Genomic DNA, 15,203 nt, shown 5'->3' on the forward strand with positions numbered 1-15,203 from the left:
ACTATCCAAAAGCGATTAGCTAATAACGAATAAAACCGAAAAATATTCTAAATAAAAAGCGGCTATAAAATATAATATAATCCTAAAAGCCTCGCTTAAAATAAAACAAAAAAAAATATATAATAATTAGCGCTTAAAAAGCTTCCCGGTTATAATTAAAATATACAAAACAAATAATATAATATAATAAAAAAACGGGTATATAAAAAAACCACGAACTAAAATAAACCGAAATATATTACTATTAAAATCCGGGGACATATAATCAGAAACTATTAAAACACATAATTTTAAAACGGAATTTAAAATAAAAAACAAAATAAATCTCTTAAATTATAGCAATAATAAAAAAAAAATTTCAATTTAATTAAACTATATATATAAATAAAAAATAAACTTTAATTTATATAATACCTAAATAATATTAAGCCATATCTACCATTTAAAGCGCAAAGCTTCCTATATTTTACTTAAATAAAAAATTATAAACAGCTATTAAAATAAATATAATAAAAAATATTAATTTTAGCGTTAAAACTTATTAAATAAAATAAAAACGGAGCTATCGGATTTCCTAAACCGGATTTAAGGCCTTAAAAATAGCCAAATAATAACTTATATTAAAAAAATATATATTTATATATATAATAAAAAAAAAATAAAAACCCAAAATCCGTATAAATATATAATCTATCTGCCTTATATATATAATCGTAAATCGATTCGGAAAATTATTTATAAATCCCTATTAATATTACCGCTTCCGTCCCCTATTAAGCTCGGACCAGCCAAATCAATCCAAATCAATCCATCCTAGCCATCTAAATTAACTTATAAAAAACCAATTACGCAATAATTAAACTCGTCCCTATCTCTTATATATAATACAATATATACCGCGCGGCGGCTAATATTCACTTTTCCAACCTTTTATATAATAGCCTAGCGGGAAAATAGCGGAGCAAGCCTGCGTATTATTATTTGCAAAAATTCTAATAAATTATTAATATTCCCTTAATTTCCGTAGCGTTAGCCTTAATTCGCCGCAGCTCCTCGGCCGCAAACGCTATCCTTTTACGGATAACATATACTCTTTATTCGGTTTTTTTTAAAAAGCTCCTTAAACTTAATAATATCCTCCTAATATAACAATATATCCGGATCTTATAGCCACTCCTTAGCCCAATAAAAAAGCGTATATAGCTTATTTTAGGGCTTAATTATAAATAAGGAGTCGGCGGCGTCCTCGGAGTCCTTAGATCCGGTAGCAATCTTACCCTTCCTGGCCTTCTTCTCTACGGGTTCTGGTCAGGAGTCGTCTTCACTCATGGTCTACTCGAATCCACTTTAACTAGATTCGTACGGCCTCCCCCAATTCCGTCATATTTTCGAGATGTTAACAGGCCCGTTGTAGGAGGTGACTGCCTTGACGCGACCGTCATCTCTTTCCAACCCACGGAATGTTCAACTTCAGGAACGTGGTGTCAGGTTAATTCCATTCGACCTGACTGCATCAGAGGATGAACTCGCCAAGCATCTCCTAGGAATGGACGTTTTGATCTCGACGCTCAATCCATCGTCATTTGCGGCCCAGATTCCTCTTGCGAATGCGGCAAAGATCGCTGGAGTAAAACGCTTCGTCCCTTGCTCATTTGCGACTATTGCGCCACCGAGAGGTGTAATGGTCTTGCGAGATATGGTACAGTTGCGGTAATGTATCTTGTTGAGAGAATAATATTATACTAAGACTTCACTATAGAAGGAAGACGTTTTCGATCATGTGAAAAAGATTCGCGTCCCATATACGATCATTGATGTGGGTTGGTGGTTTCAACTATCCATCCCCGGTCTTCCATCTGGTCGTGGCCAATATGCGACTATCATGGCGGCGAACACGGTTGCTAAAGATGGCGATCTTCCTTCGGCGTTGACTGACTCGCGTGATATTGGCCGTTGGGTCGCTCGCATTATCGCGGATGAAAAGACCTTGAACAAGCAAGTCTTTGCCTACAATGAGGTCATGTCTCCAAACCAGGTGCGAGATCTATTCGAGAGGCTGAGTGGAGAGAAGATTGAATATCATTCCGTGAGTTTGAATAAATCGTGCGGTGACTATCACACTGACTGAAAACTTGGGCATAGATTTCTGAAGATTCAATTTTGGAGACTATCGATCGAGTGAAATCGTCAAAACAACCCCAAGATGTCAACAAGTTGTACAGTATGCAGTATCTGTACTCGATTGGCATTCGGGGAGACAATACTCCAGAGTATGCCCAGTATCTTGGGTATTTGGATGCTAACCAACTGTATCCGGATGTCAAGAAGAATTCCTTGCAATCATTCCTCCAGGAAGTGCTAGACGGCAAAGCAGTGTCCGCTTATGCGCATAAGTTTGCCGCTGCCAAGAATTGAACAGAATCTCTTCAGTCCAGCTTGTTCTTCTCAAATCTGTCGCGCCCCAAGCGATCGTTAAGTGTCTTGTATATTTGAGATAGCTACCAATGTCGTTGGAGTTGAAAAGCCTCCTCCCAGCTTATCGCATTTGTCACTCTGGTCTTAGGCCTATTTCTGTATCTCTCTCTGTCATGCATTGAGGAAACATGCACATTGAGAAATCGTGTTTCACGCAATAACTACTGCAGCTTATTATTGAAAGATGTGCTTGGCGTCACACAGGACTCCAACGATTGTTACCAATCCACTCAGGCCTCCGGTCAGAATCGTGATCTCGAGTGCTAGTCGTCTGCTCTATAGTATGTTTAACGGAAATACCTGACGGATCTGTGTTGTTCGGCACCATAGGAGAACTCCGATCCAAATTTTCGCCCATAATGACCTCCTCACTTTCATTTACAGTGGCTATGGTGGTGGTATCATATGGATCGCCAAGCTTCCAGAATGGCGGGCGTGATCGTTTCGCGCCAATCGTTTGGAGTGTTACTTCGTTGCCGTTCGATTCCCCATTGCTTGGTTTGTTCTGGTACGAGGAGCTGCGAGGATTACTGCCCCAAAAACGTGTCGTGAAAAAGGGTCGAATCATTGTTGCTTGGCCGATCATGATTGCAACAATGTCTTCGCGGCATGACCAAATGGCCGCTTCCTCACCTTTGTGTTCCTGCAAAAGTCAGCGTTGTTGAATAGAAGATGCGTTACGCATACGAGAGTCAATACTTACTTCTACCACAAAGTGTACTCGCAATATAGCAGCCACCATGGTAAATATGCCCGCACCAAAGAGGATAGTTAAACCTACTTTCCTGGTCGGAGATACCTTGAGGGGAATAATGATCTGGATTCCAAATTAGAGCAGACAATGAGTACACATGGAAGAAAATCATACCGGTATTGGTATTAACAAAATACAAAAATCCGTGACGAGGTTGACAACCAGGATTGTGATCAAAAAGAGACTACTCTGAGGAAAACAATATGCTTAACTCCAAGTTAATGGCTATCAAAGGACTTATGGAGCAGTGGTGCAACTTACCGCCAGGGTCCGGATAAATTTGCCACAAGTGGTTGAACGGGCGGCATGCTGTGGCTAGCAATACCCACATGGCAATTGCACTGGTGCCGACAATTATCATGGCTGGGAGAATGGATTTTCTAACCCATAGATGGCCAACAATGCGCTGATAGAGGAATAACATGTTCATCTTTAGCGTCCAGATGAGCCCAATATACGTGAACCAACCGATCTAGAGAATGCAGAATTGTCAGTTGGTATCTAGTTGCCGACTCGTACTTCATATAAGTGATTTTCCACAGACGCTACTCTATTGTAGCATTCAAATTGGACTTCTAGCAGTGGGCAAGCACTTACGAGGAACCATTTTGTCCCGAGCTGCCTCTGGGCTGCTTCGTCCGGAGAATCTTGTACCAGAGACAACCGATCCGATTCTGTCCCAAGATAAGACGTGTCGCCAGTGGCTCCGACGATATGCGCAGCCACGGTCATAATCGTATAACAAATCTGGACCGTATGAGCTCGAATGACATAGTTTCCCTGCGATACTTTGCTCACCCATCCAAACCATACCAAGTAGTCATCGGCATGGTAACCTGCCAAACCTACCAAACGAGTTCGACTATATACGCGAAGTACAATAGCCAGGCTCCCAAATGCATACAACGTCCATGTCTCGGTAACGGCAGCTTGGACCTTGGCCAGATTTGCTGCGCTGACTTCTGTGCCCATATTTCCCGAGTCACAGCTGAGGAAGTTCGCGCAGATAGAGAGGATCAGGAGATAGACATTGAGATGATGAAGAGGAACTACAATGCCTCTATTTAAAGGTACAACTGAGCACTCGATTTCTCCCCGAGAATCCGTGATACTTGCGATGACCTTTTAAGCGACTAATGATTTTCAATGGATACAATGCTTTGCAGTGAAACTCTGAATAGGCCCAAGTATCGGTTGCAAGTCTCAGATTGGCTGGGTCGATATCCCCGGGCAATGTCGATCTTGAGTTTTATGCCAGGATTTCTATCACTACTAAATTATACTGTGTAAACAAATTGGCTTGTCATTTTTTTGCTTTAAGGAACCACGAATTAATTTCTTATCCCTCTGAACCTAGGTAGATGGAACCAATAAGTTCAGGGTTTGTTGGTGTTAACTCACAATTACCCACCTGCGAGTTGCGGTCATCACTTTGAATCTCCAGGGGCAGACCGCAATTCGATACAAGGATTGGCAACGTATGTATTGAAAAGACTCAATTTATCGTTCAAAGGGATGAAGCATTTTGAGAGGGAAGTTGCCGAGATTGCGCATGTGGTCGCACCCGAGTCCTTGGCCATCTTGTCTCTGATGGTATGTATGCGTCCCTTCCTTCCCCGGCTCTGTGTAACGAGAATCACCGGAAAAACGAAATGGGCTTATCCGTAACCGAACCCCCTCAGAGAAATCCTGGTCAGTGTTCGCATGTGTTTGCTACGTATCATGCAGGCAGCGGGTGGGAGCAAACAGATGAAAAAGCAAACAAATAAAAAACGCAATAGCCGGGATCCGGTGGGTCTCCATCGACGACTGTGTCTTCATCGGGTTGCCAATGCATATACTTAAACGGGGACAACCCGAGCCCAGTGGCTTATAGCACGGCCCGCTGTGCAGTGAGGCCACTGAATGGAGGGGAACAATTGCTCTGGTCCAATGGCGTTCGAATCTGCATGGTGGTCATTGTTGATTCATTTTTCTTTCGATGCATATATAGATTGAGAGAACACGTGTTTGTATTTGCACAATAGTGAGAGAAAGTGAATGAATACTTGTCTTCTCCCGCCAAAAAGGGGTTTACACTATAGAGAATATTACCCAAACCACGATCTTCCTTCCCAGTCCTTTAGCACTCTCACGTCATCGTCCAACATGCAGTCCCCCAACTCAAACTCTTATGATGTCATCATCGTTGGCGCTGGGTTTGGTGGCTGTTACCAACTGAAGCACTTTCGCGATGAGGGATACAAAGTCAAACTCCTCGAGGCCGGCACTGGGTACGGTGGAGTCTGGCACTGGAACGCGTATCCAGGCGCTCGTGTAGACACCACCATTCCTCATTACGAGTTCAGTGACCCCAAGCTCTGGGAGGAGTGGTCGTGGAAGCAGCGATTTCCCGACCACACTGAGCTTCGGGCATATTTTGACTTTGTGGCCGACAAGTGGGATCTTCGCAAAGATACCCAGTTCAACTCTTTTGTTGAGTCTGCAACTTGGAATGACGGCGATGCCACTTGGACGGTCAAAACTCGAGAAGGGGACATTTTTCAATCCAAGCACATGTCCTTGAATACCGGATTTGCAGCAAAACGGTACATTCCTGATTGGAAAGGAACCGGGTCCTTCAAGGGAATATATATTCATCCCTCATACTGGCCGCACGCCGGTCTCGGCACTGATCTTCACGGCAAGAAGATAGCCGTCATAGGCACGGGCTCCACGGGCGTGCAGCTGGCGACAGAATTAGCTGCCATCGCCGGGCACTTGACCGTCTTCCAAAGGACGATCAATACATGCATGCCCATGGGGCAAGTTGATTTTGAGAATGGCGACCAAGTCTTCCCGCGGGAGGACTACCCTGAATTCTTCAAACATCGTGCTTCTAGCTTTGGCGGGTTCAATTTCGACTTTCTGGGCCGTGGTACTTTTGATGATGATGCCGAAAAGCGCCGACAGACCTATGAGAAATTATGGGCGGAAGGTGACTTTAAGTTTTGGTTGGCCACCTACTACGATATGTTGTTTAGTAAAGATGCCAATAGGGAAGCGTACAACTTTTGGCGCGACAAGACCAGGGCGAGGATCAATGATGAGCGTGTGAAGAACCTCCTCGCTCCCATGGAACAACCCTACTCATTCGGGTGCAAGCGCATTTCGCTAGAGGATGGCTATTTTGAAATATTCAACCAGCCGAATGTCAGCTTGGTGGATGTCAACGCGACGCCCATTCAAGAAGTGACCGAAAACGGCATCAAGACTTCGGACGACAAGGAGCATGAATTCGACATCATTATCTGCGCTACTGGATATGATGCATGCACTGGTGGCCTGCGCCAAATGGACATTCGTGGAGTGGATGGCCGTACACTCCGCGATCACTGGAGTACAGGTGCCTACACCTATCTAGGCATGACAGTGTCCGGGTTCCCCAACATGTACATGACATACGCGCCCCAAGGACCTACGGCGCTCTGCAACGGGCCGACTTGCGCGGAGCTCCAGGGACAATGGATCATTGACGCCGTCAAATACATGAGGGAGAAGGGGCTGGAGAAGATGGTGGCCAACGCCAAGAGCGAGCGGGAATGGAGGGACAATGTGATCAAGATTGCAAACGCAAGTCTGCTTCCTTCTACAAAGTCTTGGTAAGTTTCTCATTATGCGTCTCTGCTGAAACCAACTGACTCCAAGTTTGTACAGGTATATGGGCGACAACATCCCAGGAAAACCGAGGGAGCCATTGATCTATCTGGGAGGTGTGTCCAACTATTACAAGACTGTCAATGAAGTCGCAGCTGGGGGATACAGAGGGTACAGCTTTGAATAAGCTCGGTTCAAACTTTGAAGCGCTGTGTTGGCGCTCAATTTGTCCCAAAGATGCCTCAAACATCTTACAACACCATGAACTAGATCCTTTCCTTGCCTCTAGAGTCAATTGAGGCGTCTTGAGGTGCTCCTGGCGTGGTGTCAATGGCGTCTTACTGCTGAGGTTATACTAGCGAGCAGGTTGAAATGTGAATAAAGTTTCGGAATATTCTTATTTTCACTATACCGATACCAATCCAAAATAAAGTCCAAAAACATTGGCGCAGTCAACTCACAGCCCTTCAAAGACGCTGACAATAAAGTCAAAAGACTTTGCATAAGCCTTCAGACCATCTTCGAGTAAGCTGATTGACCCATTAGGCTTAAACTCCACGAGTCCGTGGCCTGCCCCCTCAACCAGAAGCAAGTCCGTCTTGATTCCGAGTTCCCGGAGCTTCTCATAATGTCGCACACTCTCAATGTCCGGCACCACTTCATCCGCGGTTCCATGAACCAGCACGGACGGCGGGTAATCCTTTTCAATGCAAAGCTGAAGGAATCCAGGCCGGAGGTCATCGGGCAAAAGGGCCTCTCTCTCGGCATAGTTGACAGCCCGCAGCTTCTCCGCCAGACCGGCCCGTCCAAAGATGCCGTCGAGCATCGTGCCGTCCAGCTCCCAGCGCACCGTCAGCGCGAACCTCTCCGTGATGGGCGCCGCCCGGTCCGGGGGCGCAGCATCGCAGCTGACCACGGTCCGGTCGGCGAGCAGCACCGGGACCCTGGTGAGTCGAAATGTGTTAGCTTCTCAATTTTTTTCATGGTCGTGTAGAAATTTCCAGCAAGTGCTCAAGCTACAGGAAAATAGGTGTTTCCCGAGACAGAATTACGGGACCGGGAAATCTCAACCATGTCTAAGACTCTTCTAAGAAAACATAAAAAAGTTTTAAGAACAACACAGATTTTGACTACTTACTTGCTCAGGTCGACCATGCCGGCTAAACCCGTCGGCGGCCGGGGGTTGGTCCAGTGGTCCAGGAGCAGGTCGCCGCCCAGCCCGTAGGCAGTCATGAGAACGGCCGGTTTAGGTCGGGCATAGACGCACGCCGCGCGGGCCTGGTACGCCCCCGCCGAGGACCCGGCCACGGCGATGCGGCGAGCATCGACGCTGACACCATCGGGCAGGGTTGCCGCAAAAGTTTCCCCGGTGAGGAATGAGAAGAGAGCTTTGGCGTCCTCGATCTGGTCCAGAGCTGTGCAGGGATGGCAGAGGCGGTAGTCTGGAGAGACGAATATGTAGCCTTTCTTCTGGCACGGGCCTACGTGGATATCATCAAACGCTGTTCTTCTCTGAGAATGAAGAATAATCGGGTATACTTACCATAAAGCCAGTGAGGAAAGTCATCACGGCGCGAGCCAGCCGTCATACCACCTCCGTGCCAATGTATCACAAGAGGAAGTGGGCCCCTGGCACCCGGAGGAAGATAGTAGTCGAACTTGACATTGTGGTCACCAATGGTGTGATAAACCAGTGTCTGGGCTCCTTCGGGGAGCATATTTGGGGGCGGCATCCTGTTTGAGTCAACTACAGAATCTTCTCTATTCAATCAAGGCGAAAACACAAGTCTACAATTCATGAGCCATCATCTTTCTGCGTGAGCAAGAAATCAAGGTTTCTTCGGATTAAGCGCCTACCAAGTGGGTTCCCCGGAGCCGCGATCATCTACCGATCGGCTATTGAGTTATATCCGAGCTAGTCAAACTGTAAGGAACGACAAATACATGGTGCTGTTTCTCATGGAGTTTTTGTTCAAGGGAGCTTGTTGATTCTCGGCAAGGTCTAATTACAGCAAGCTCTGGGCAACTATGTAATTGTATCGCTCATGCTAAAACAACTGAATTTGAAGACCATAGTGGCAACTGCCCGATCCGGGTCTCGCTTACAAAGGGACTTGCTCCGGCTGATCATCCTCGCCCTCAATGTGAACACGCTTGCCCTTGATATTCTGCTCAACCTCTGGTATCAGGCTCTCAAGATACTCCTTGTCTTTGCCGACCAAGGTCACCGAGTTGTTCTGCTTGCCCCAGCGCGGATAGCTGCCGACTTTGACGCCCTTGGGCGCAACCTTGGCTGCCAGTTCTGTCAAGTAGCCCGCAACTGCGCTCTCGGCCATGGGCGTGGAGAAGATGATTCTCGTGGTACCCTTGCCTTCGGGATCGACGAGACGCTTGACTAAAGATGGTTTGAGGCCATCCAAGAGACTCTCGACTGTCAAGGTGAGTCAGTATGCTGCCTGGAGAAGTTCAGTGATGAAGAGGGTTTGGTGACTCACAAAGCCTGGGTACTCCGGGAAGAATGTGGATATTTCCGTTCACAATCGAGACGGGAACCCAGAGCTCCTCGCGCGGAAAGACGGCCTGCTTGGAGAGATCGCGCGACTCGTCAATCGGTAACTCCACCATTCGCAGGCGTGCAGTTTTGGCGGGCGAGTCTACATCCCAGCTGAAGTTGGGCTCAGACTTGCGCGGCTTGCTCATCTTGACCATGCGCTTGTAGGCGTCGTCGTGCAAGATGAGTTTGAGACCAAAAGCTTTGGCAATGGACTGGTACGTAATGTCATCGTGCCTGCAAAAGTGTAAGTGCGAGTGACTAAGAAACACGAATAGCCTTACGTTGGTCCTATTCCGCCGCTGAACAAGTGTTAGAAGTGCTTCGTTCTTAAAAAGTGTGCTTTATGAGGTGACGTACCTGGTAACCACGAAATCATAGCGATCGCTCATTCTGCGTACAGCTTCGATGATCTCATCTTCGTCGTCTTCTATCACCTCGACTCGTTTCAGATTCTACTGCGTGTCAGTGGTGTTTGGGTTTTTGAACGTAGACCAGGAAAAGTTGTACAATGCCCAGTTGAAAGCACCATTTTGCAAAGTATGCAGAGTTTGTCTAAGGAAAATGTCAGACGATACATGATTTCTGCAAAGTCTCCTGCTCAATGGATTGTCCCTACATCGACCGTCTGTGTTGTGTGTTAGTAGTTGCTCATGCTTTTGTCGGAAGCCGCAAGAGGCTAAGCATTCGGATCACGCACCTTGCCGCCCAAAACTTCATCACCAATGATGAGACATGCCGCTGTATGAATTGTTCGCGACTGGCGCTCGTCCGGCGTAGCCATGACTCTGGATGCTATTGTACCACTTGAAGCTGCAGAAAAGGCAGAGTTATGCACGAAGTTGGGCCGAGGTCTGGCGAGGTGTCGTGCGACTTGAGTGATGCGCGAGATCATAAGTTCAACTGGGTCAAGTACGGAAAGTGGAAAAAGAGAGACGGAATCGGGACTGATGAGATGCCTGATGACTTAATACGTTTGTGGATTAGAAATCTTCTAATGAGCCTCAATTCTAGGCAAGGAAGGAGGGAAGACACTAATTAGGCAGCAGAAACTAAAGATACAAAGAAAGACTCAATGCTTCTCTCTTTCTCTCTCATCGAACTACTACTTGGGTAAACACATCAAAGTGATGATGTCGGTTCCCACCCGTGCCCATGTAGGTAGGTACCACTGTACTTACAGGCAGATCAGACCCCCATTTGCCGGAGGTGGAGAATTGAGGGCTCCGCGTTAGGAGCTCCCGTCGAGTTCCAGGTCAGGTCCCGCGTCTCCATGGAGGGGTTAATCGATTCACCAGGTCGGTCCCAAGTGTGATCTAATGCAGAAAGGGATCAGTTCTTGTGAGCAAACAGCCTTTCGTCATTGTACACTACATTTATACTCATACACTCCTAGGTACCTGGTTCATATATCCCCTACTAGATATTGCTATTACTCAAGCTTGGCACATCAAGCATCTACCATCTGCCTAAACCTTTACTCCCCCGCTCGAAACCACTGGTTTAGCTATCGTCATGGTATGCTTGCGACTTGCTTTCCCCTTCCCTAGCTTGCGCCCGCTGACAAAACCACCCCTCTAAAGAGCTCCGAAGCGAGGCTCTTCACTTTCTCTCAGGAGACAAAAGACCATCTTCGCAAGTTTCGTTTGGGAACCTCGAGATCCAGCGATCCTCAGGCCGTCATTTGTATGTACACCCTTAACGAATAAACCCCTTGTCGGACGTTGCACCACCATCATTGGCGAATCGGATCCAAAACGCACGACGGACGCAAAGGGCACGAGCGCTGATCTAGAGCTCGTCATATACATGTAGACACGATCGACAAGAAGACCAAGGAGATTAAGCAAGATGAGGACAAGGTAGTCTACAAGTCTTTGGAGGAGATTGGGGATGATCTCCCAGACCACACACCAAGATTTGTGCTGCTCAGCTATCCTTTGACGATGGTAAGTGATTACCTCACCTCATGTATACTTCTCAAAGGGCCCGACGCAAATGCTAATTGCCGCACGTGACAGCCGGACGGTCGTCTCTCGGTTCCATACGTTATGCTATATTACCTTCCCATCACCGCCAATGCCGAGTTGCGCATGCTTTACGCCGGCGCAAAGGAGCTGATGCGAAACACAAGCGAGGTTGGCAGGGTCATCGACATTGAAAGTGTGGACGACCTGGAGGACATTCCCAAGCAACTGGCGTCTGCAAACTGAGTTCAAGAGACACGGAATACAGCAATTAAGAAGCAAGCGGTCCGGACGGGTTAAAGGGTATATAATTCATCATGACTCGTATATTTTTGATATTGCCGTTACTGCAATCACTCGTCTGGGAGTACGTGCTGCGGATCTAATCCCAGTTGATCTCCTAGCCCGCGTACAACTCTCTTCAGAGCTTTGCAAGCTGGGCTTTCAGGAAAGGCGTCAAAGAAACTCTCTCCATAGTCGCAGGATCTTCCTATCCTCGGGTCTAATGGTACCTCTCCCAGGAAAGGGATGCCCATTTCTGCTGCCAATGCCGCGCCTCCACCAGTCGTAGCTCTGAATATTTGACTCTCGTGCGTGCAATTTGGACACACGAACCCGCTCATGTTTTCAACCAGGCCAAGCACGCGAATGCCTGCTTTTCTACAAAAGTCGATTTCTTTCCTCACGTCTAGCAGCGCAACTTCTTGTGGCGTCGTGACCATGACTGCGCCATCAATGCCGCTCTCCTTCAAGAAGCTGTTGACGCTCAAATGTTCGTCGCTCGTTCCCGGAGGTGTGTCGACCAAGAGGAAATCCAAATCACCCCACTCTACATCTTTAAGAAACTGCTTAATGAGTCCATTCTTTTTCGGTCCGCGCCATATCACGGCGTCGTCTCGGTTCGGCAACATGAATTGTATGCTCATGACGCCCAAGTTATCCGTCACCCAGACCGGACTCCAGCCCGTGCCCGACACGTGTATTGTTTCCGACTCGACGCCCATCATTTTGGGTATCGAAGGGCCGCAAATGTCCGTGTCCATGATGCCGACATTGCTCTCCTCGCGCGTCGCAAAGGCGTGGCCCAGCAGGCTTGTAAAGGTACTCTTGCCGACGCCGCCCTTGCCCGACAGGACCAAGATCTTGTGCTTGATCCCCGAAAGCCGCGCCGAGATGAGCGGAATGTCGGGGTCGGGCCCCTTGGGCGCCGAGGCGCAGATGGCTTGGTTCGGACAGCCGGCGCACGAGTCGGCCTTGCCGGCGGCTTGCGACTCGGGACCGGGGCAGTGCTCTGGCTCGGGGGCGACGAGTTGGGGCTTCGACTTTAACGGGTTCGATAGGACGTCCTGGACGGCTTCGGGCTCTTCCAGCGAGGGCGCCATAGTGGGCGGATAGACGATTGCGGGGCTACCAACAGTTTCTAGTTAATGTGCGCACTTGTCGCAGAAGCTTGAGAGTGGCTAAGATGTATATGGTGATAGAGGACGAGGAGCGAATCTTTCTAGAATTGAGTTCTTGTATTTGCTCGTTTTTAAAAGATGTGGCGTTGATAAGTTGATGGGAACTGGGAATCATCGGTAGGTTTTCTGCTTAACAATCCGAAATAGTCCCTGCAGGACTGGTTTAGATGGCGCTCCGTTGCCGGCGTAGTGGGGTCGGTTAGGTACCCTGACTCGCCCACGCTAGAGCGGGACGGAATGATTTCATAGGCCCCATTCGATTATCACTGAGATAAACAGTGTACCTACCAGCCTAGGTTAGGTTAGTATTCTTCTTGACAACGTCTGTGTTACTATAATACACTGGAAGTACTGAGAAAACATATATAGCAGCCAACTTCAAACCCGTTGCACCAAATACATGATCGTAAATTTCAAGCATTTCATGACTGGTGAGATCGTATAGATCATGTATAATGCAGTAAAAGTTGTAAGAAAACCTCGGGATCAAGGCAAAGCCGATTAAAATATGAAGATCATGAAGATCTGGGCATAAAGAGAGCTTTATTTGAGAGAGGCGGAAGATCCGAGGCACTTTCTGTCTCGAATATCGAAACATATGTTGAAAGTCCATATGGGCAGTATACGCCGTGCGGAAGACGGACCAAGTGCCGGGAAAGTCTCCGGAGCGACATCGAGCCTATATATTCCATGAGTAAATAGATGTCCTCCAGCATTTTCTGTAGTAGACTCGTAACCGCGAGTCATCATTTACGCCGTTGTTTTCTGTTCAAGAAACGGTATTCATTCAATTCAACTCGTTTTCCCGAGTCTCAATTCCACGAATTCAACATCCCCAATTCGAGATCAAAATGTCAACTACCAAACCACTATATGTTCCTGAGCGACCCTCTGGAATTGATACCGACGAGAGCTTCGTGGTCGAGGTCAGGCCCCTTTTGCAGTCGACTGATGACAATGGGTCATGGACAAAAGTTCCGACGATTGCTACAGAAGTGGCAAAGCCAAACCCACAGAGCAATACTTTCCACAGGCACACGGTGTCGATTGTATCGTTTGATATGGGCGGGCCTGTCGAGATCAGAGCCCGGTACACACGTCAAGAGGTGACCAAGGCCTCCATACGGCCGTTATCGAGAGGTATAGACGCTGTCATCGTTGGCGACACAGTGTCTTTCACGTTGGAGAAGCCGCTGGATGTCATGCTAGAGTTGAATGGCGACAAGTACCAAGCTCTACATGTGCTTGCCAATGGTTTCGATTCAGACAGACCAACAGGTGATGACAACGGTCTTTGGTACTTTGGACCGGGGGTCAATAACGGGACGGCATCCTCAAGAGTCACTGATGGTGTCAATTTGAATGTGCCTTCAAACACGACTGTGTATCTTGCCAGTGGTGCTTTCATCACTTTCCGATTGAATTTTCTTGGCGTCTCGAACAGTTCGGTTCGAGGTCACGGGTTCATTTGTAGCTCGCAAGGAGGATTTAAAGAACGAGAATTAGGCGGTGCCATTCATATGAATGGAGCGCGAGACATTCTGGTGGAAAAGGTCACGTCATTGGGTGCCAATGGGTACAGTCTTTCGGCCGGAGAATGTTCGCAGGTTCGTGTAGACGGTTACCGATCCTTCACCTCGGCTGGAAACGGTGATGGCATCGACTTCTTCTGCTCCTCTGACATCACCATTGAGAATTGTTTCCTCCGCAACTCGGATGATAACATTGCCTTGTACTCCCATCGCTGGGACTGGTACGGGGACTCGGAGAACATTACTATCCGCAACTGTGTCCTGCTCCCAGATATTGCTCATCCGATCAATATGGGGACTCATGGAAATCCTGCGAAGCCCGAGACGACGCGTAACGTTACGATCAGCAATATTGACATCTTGGACCATGAAGAGAATCAGCTATGGTACCAGGGGTGTATCGCCATCAACGCGACCGATAGGAATCTCTTTTGCAACATCCACGTGGAGAATGTCCGGGTGGAAAGGATCACCAAAGGCCAGCTTTTCAATCTTCGGGTAATGCTAAACACCATGTACGCGACGGCTCCTGGCCGAGGAATACGAGATGTCACATTCAAGAATATCTCACTGAATCTGGCAGCGTCAGAGACGGTCAATCCATCGCAGATCTTGGGGTATGATGGTGACAATTACATCGAAAACGTGACATTCGAAAACCTCAAAATTGGAGATTCGGTGATATGTACCGAAATGCAGAAACCGTACTGGTACATGGTGGAAGACTTTGTCCCTGTCTTCGTGAACGAGCATGTCAAGGGACTGACTTTTACACAGAAAGCGGATTAAAGTGTTCAAAAAGAATGTCGGGTTAGATAGCGAAGTTGA

The 15,203-nt window shown here is 47.5% G+C and overlaps 8 protein-coding genes across 8 annotated transcripts; 4 read left to right on the plus strand and 4 right to left on the minus strand.

The window, feature by feature from the left end:
- Nucleotides 1–1,546: 1,546 nt before the first annotated feature.
- Nucleotides 1,547–2,415, plus strand: PFICI_04726 (uncharacterized protein; the record flags this gene model as incomplete). The annotated part of the gene is made up of 3 exons (XM_007833307.1): nucleotides 1,547–1,699; nucleotides 1,760–2,086; nucleotides 2,143–2,415. The coding sequence occupies 3 exons, from the start codon at nucleotides 1,547–1,549 to the stop codon at nucleotides 2,413–2,415; spliced, it is 753 nt and encodes a 250-aa protein (XP_007831498.1).
- Nucleotides 2,416–2,671: 256 nt separating this feature from the next.
- On the minus strand, nucleotides 2,672–4,201 carry PFICI_04727 (uncharacterized protein; the record flags this gene model as incomplete). The annotated part of the gene is made up of 5 exons (XM_007833308.1): nucleotides 2,672–3,118; nucleotides 3,179–3,292; nucleotides 3,344–3,435; nucleotides 3,491–3,701; nucleotides 3,827–4,201. 5 exons carry the CDS (start codon nucleotides 4,199–4,201, stop codon nucleotides 2,672–2,674), a joined length of 1,239 nt encoding a protein of 412 aa, XP_007831499.1.
- A 1,176-nt stretch (nucleotides 4,202–5,377) lies between these two features.
- Nucleotides 5,378–7,052, plus strand: PFICI_04728 (uncharacterized protein; the record flags this gene model as incomplete). Its single annotated transcript, XM_007833309.1, has 2 exons — nucleotides 5,378–6,870; nucleotides 6,926–7,052. The coding sequence occupies 2 exons, from the start codon at nucleotides 5,378–5,380 to the stop codon at nucleotides 7,050–7,052; spliced, it is 1,620 nt and encodes a 539-aa protein (XP_007831500.1).
- Nucleotides 7,053–7,322: 270 nt separating this feature from the next.
- On the minus strand, nucleotides 7,323–8,583 carry PFICI_04729 (uncharacterized protein; the record flags this gene model as incomplete). Its single annotated transcript, XM_007833310.1, has 3 exons — nucleotides 7,323–7,809; nucleotides 8,004–8,346; nucleotides 8,409–8,583. The coding sequence occupies 3 exons, from the start codon at nucleotides 8,581–8,583 to the stop codon at nucleotides 7,323–7,325; spliced, it is 1,005 nt and encodes a 334-aa protein (XP_007831501.1).
- A 384-nt stretch (nucleotides 8,584–8,967) lies between these two features.
- On the minus strand, nucleotides 8,968–10,311 carry PFICI_04730 (uncharacterized protein; the record flags this gene model as incomplete). Its single annotated transcript, XM_007833311.1, has 5 exons — nucleotides 8,968–9,296; nucleotides 9,361–9,653; nucleotides 9,701–9,718; nucleotides 9,777–9,871; nucleotides 10,117–10,311. The coding sequence occupies 5 exons, from the start codon at nucleotides 10,309–10,311 to the stop codon at nucleotides 8,968–8,970; spliced, it is 930 nt and encodes a 309-aa protein (XP_007831502.1).
- A 620-nt stretch (nucleotides 10,312–10,931) lies between these two features.
- Nucleotides 10,932–11,629, plus strand: PFICI_04731 (uncharacterized protein; the record flags this gene model as incomplete). The annotated part of the gene is made up of 4 exons (XM_007833312.1): nucleotides 10,932–10,934; nucleotides 10,967–11,102; nucleotides 11,232–11,365; nucleotides 11,438–11,629. 4 exons carry the CDS (start codon nucleotides 10,932–10,934, stop codon nucleotides 11,627–11,629), a joined length of 465 nt encoding a protein of 154 aa, XP_007831503.1.
- A 107-nt stretch (nucleotides 11,630–11,736) lies between these two features.
- On the minus strand, nucleotides 11,737–12,765 carry PFICI_04732 (Cytosolic Fe-S cluster assembly factor NBP35; the record flags this gene model as incomplete). Its single annotated transcript, XM_007833313.1, has 1 exon — nucleotides 11,737–12,765. One exon carries the CDS (start codon nucleotides 12,763–12,765, stop codon nucleotides 11,737–11,739), a length of 1,029 nt encoding a protein of 342 aa, XP_007831504.1.
- Nucleotides 12,766–13,694: 929 nt separating this feature from the next.
- On the plus strand, nucleotides 13,695–15,164 carry PFICI_04733 (uncharacterized protein; the record flags this gene model as incomplete). Its single annotated transcript, XM_007833314.1, has 1 exon — nucleotides 13,695–15,164. One exon carries the CDS (start codon nucleotides 13,695–13,697, stop codon nucleotides 15,162–15,164), a length of 1,470 nt encoding a protein of 489 aa, XP_007831505.1.
- Between the last annotated feature and the right edge of the window lie 39 nt (nucleotides 15,165–15,203).

This window comes from Pestalotiopsis fici (assembly GCF_000516985.1).
Source record: "Pestalotiopsis fici W106-1 unplaced genomic scaffold PFICI_Scf_3, whole genome shotgun sequence".
NCBI lineage: Eukaryota > Fungi > Ascomycota > Sordariomycetes > Amphisphaeriales > Sporocadaceae > Pestalotiopsis > Pestalotiopsis fici.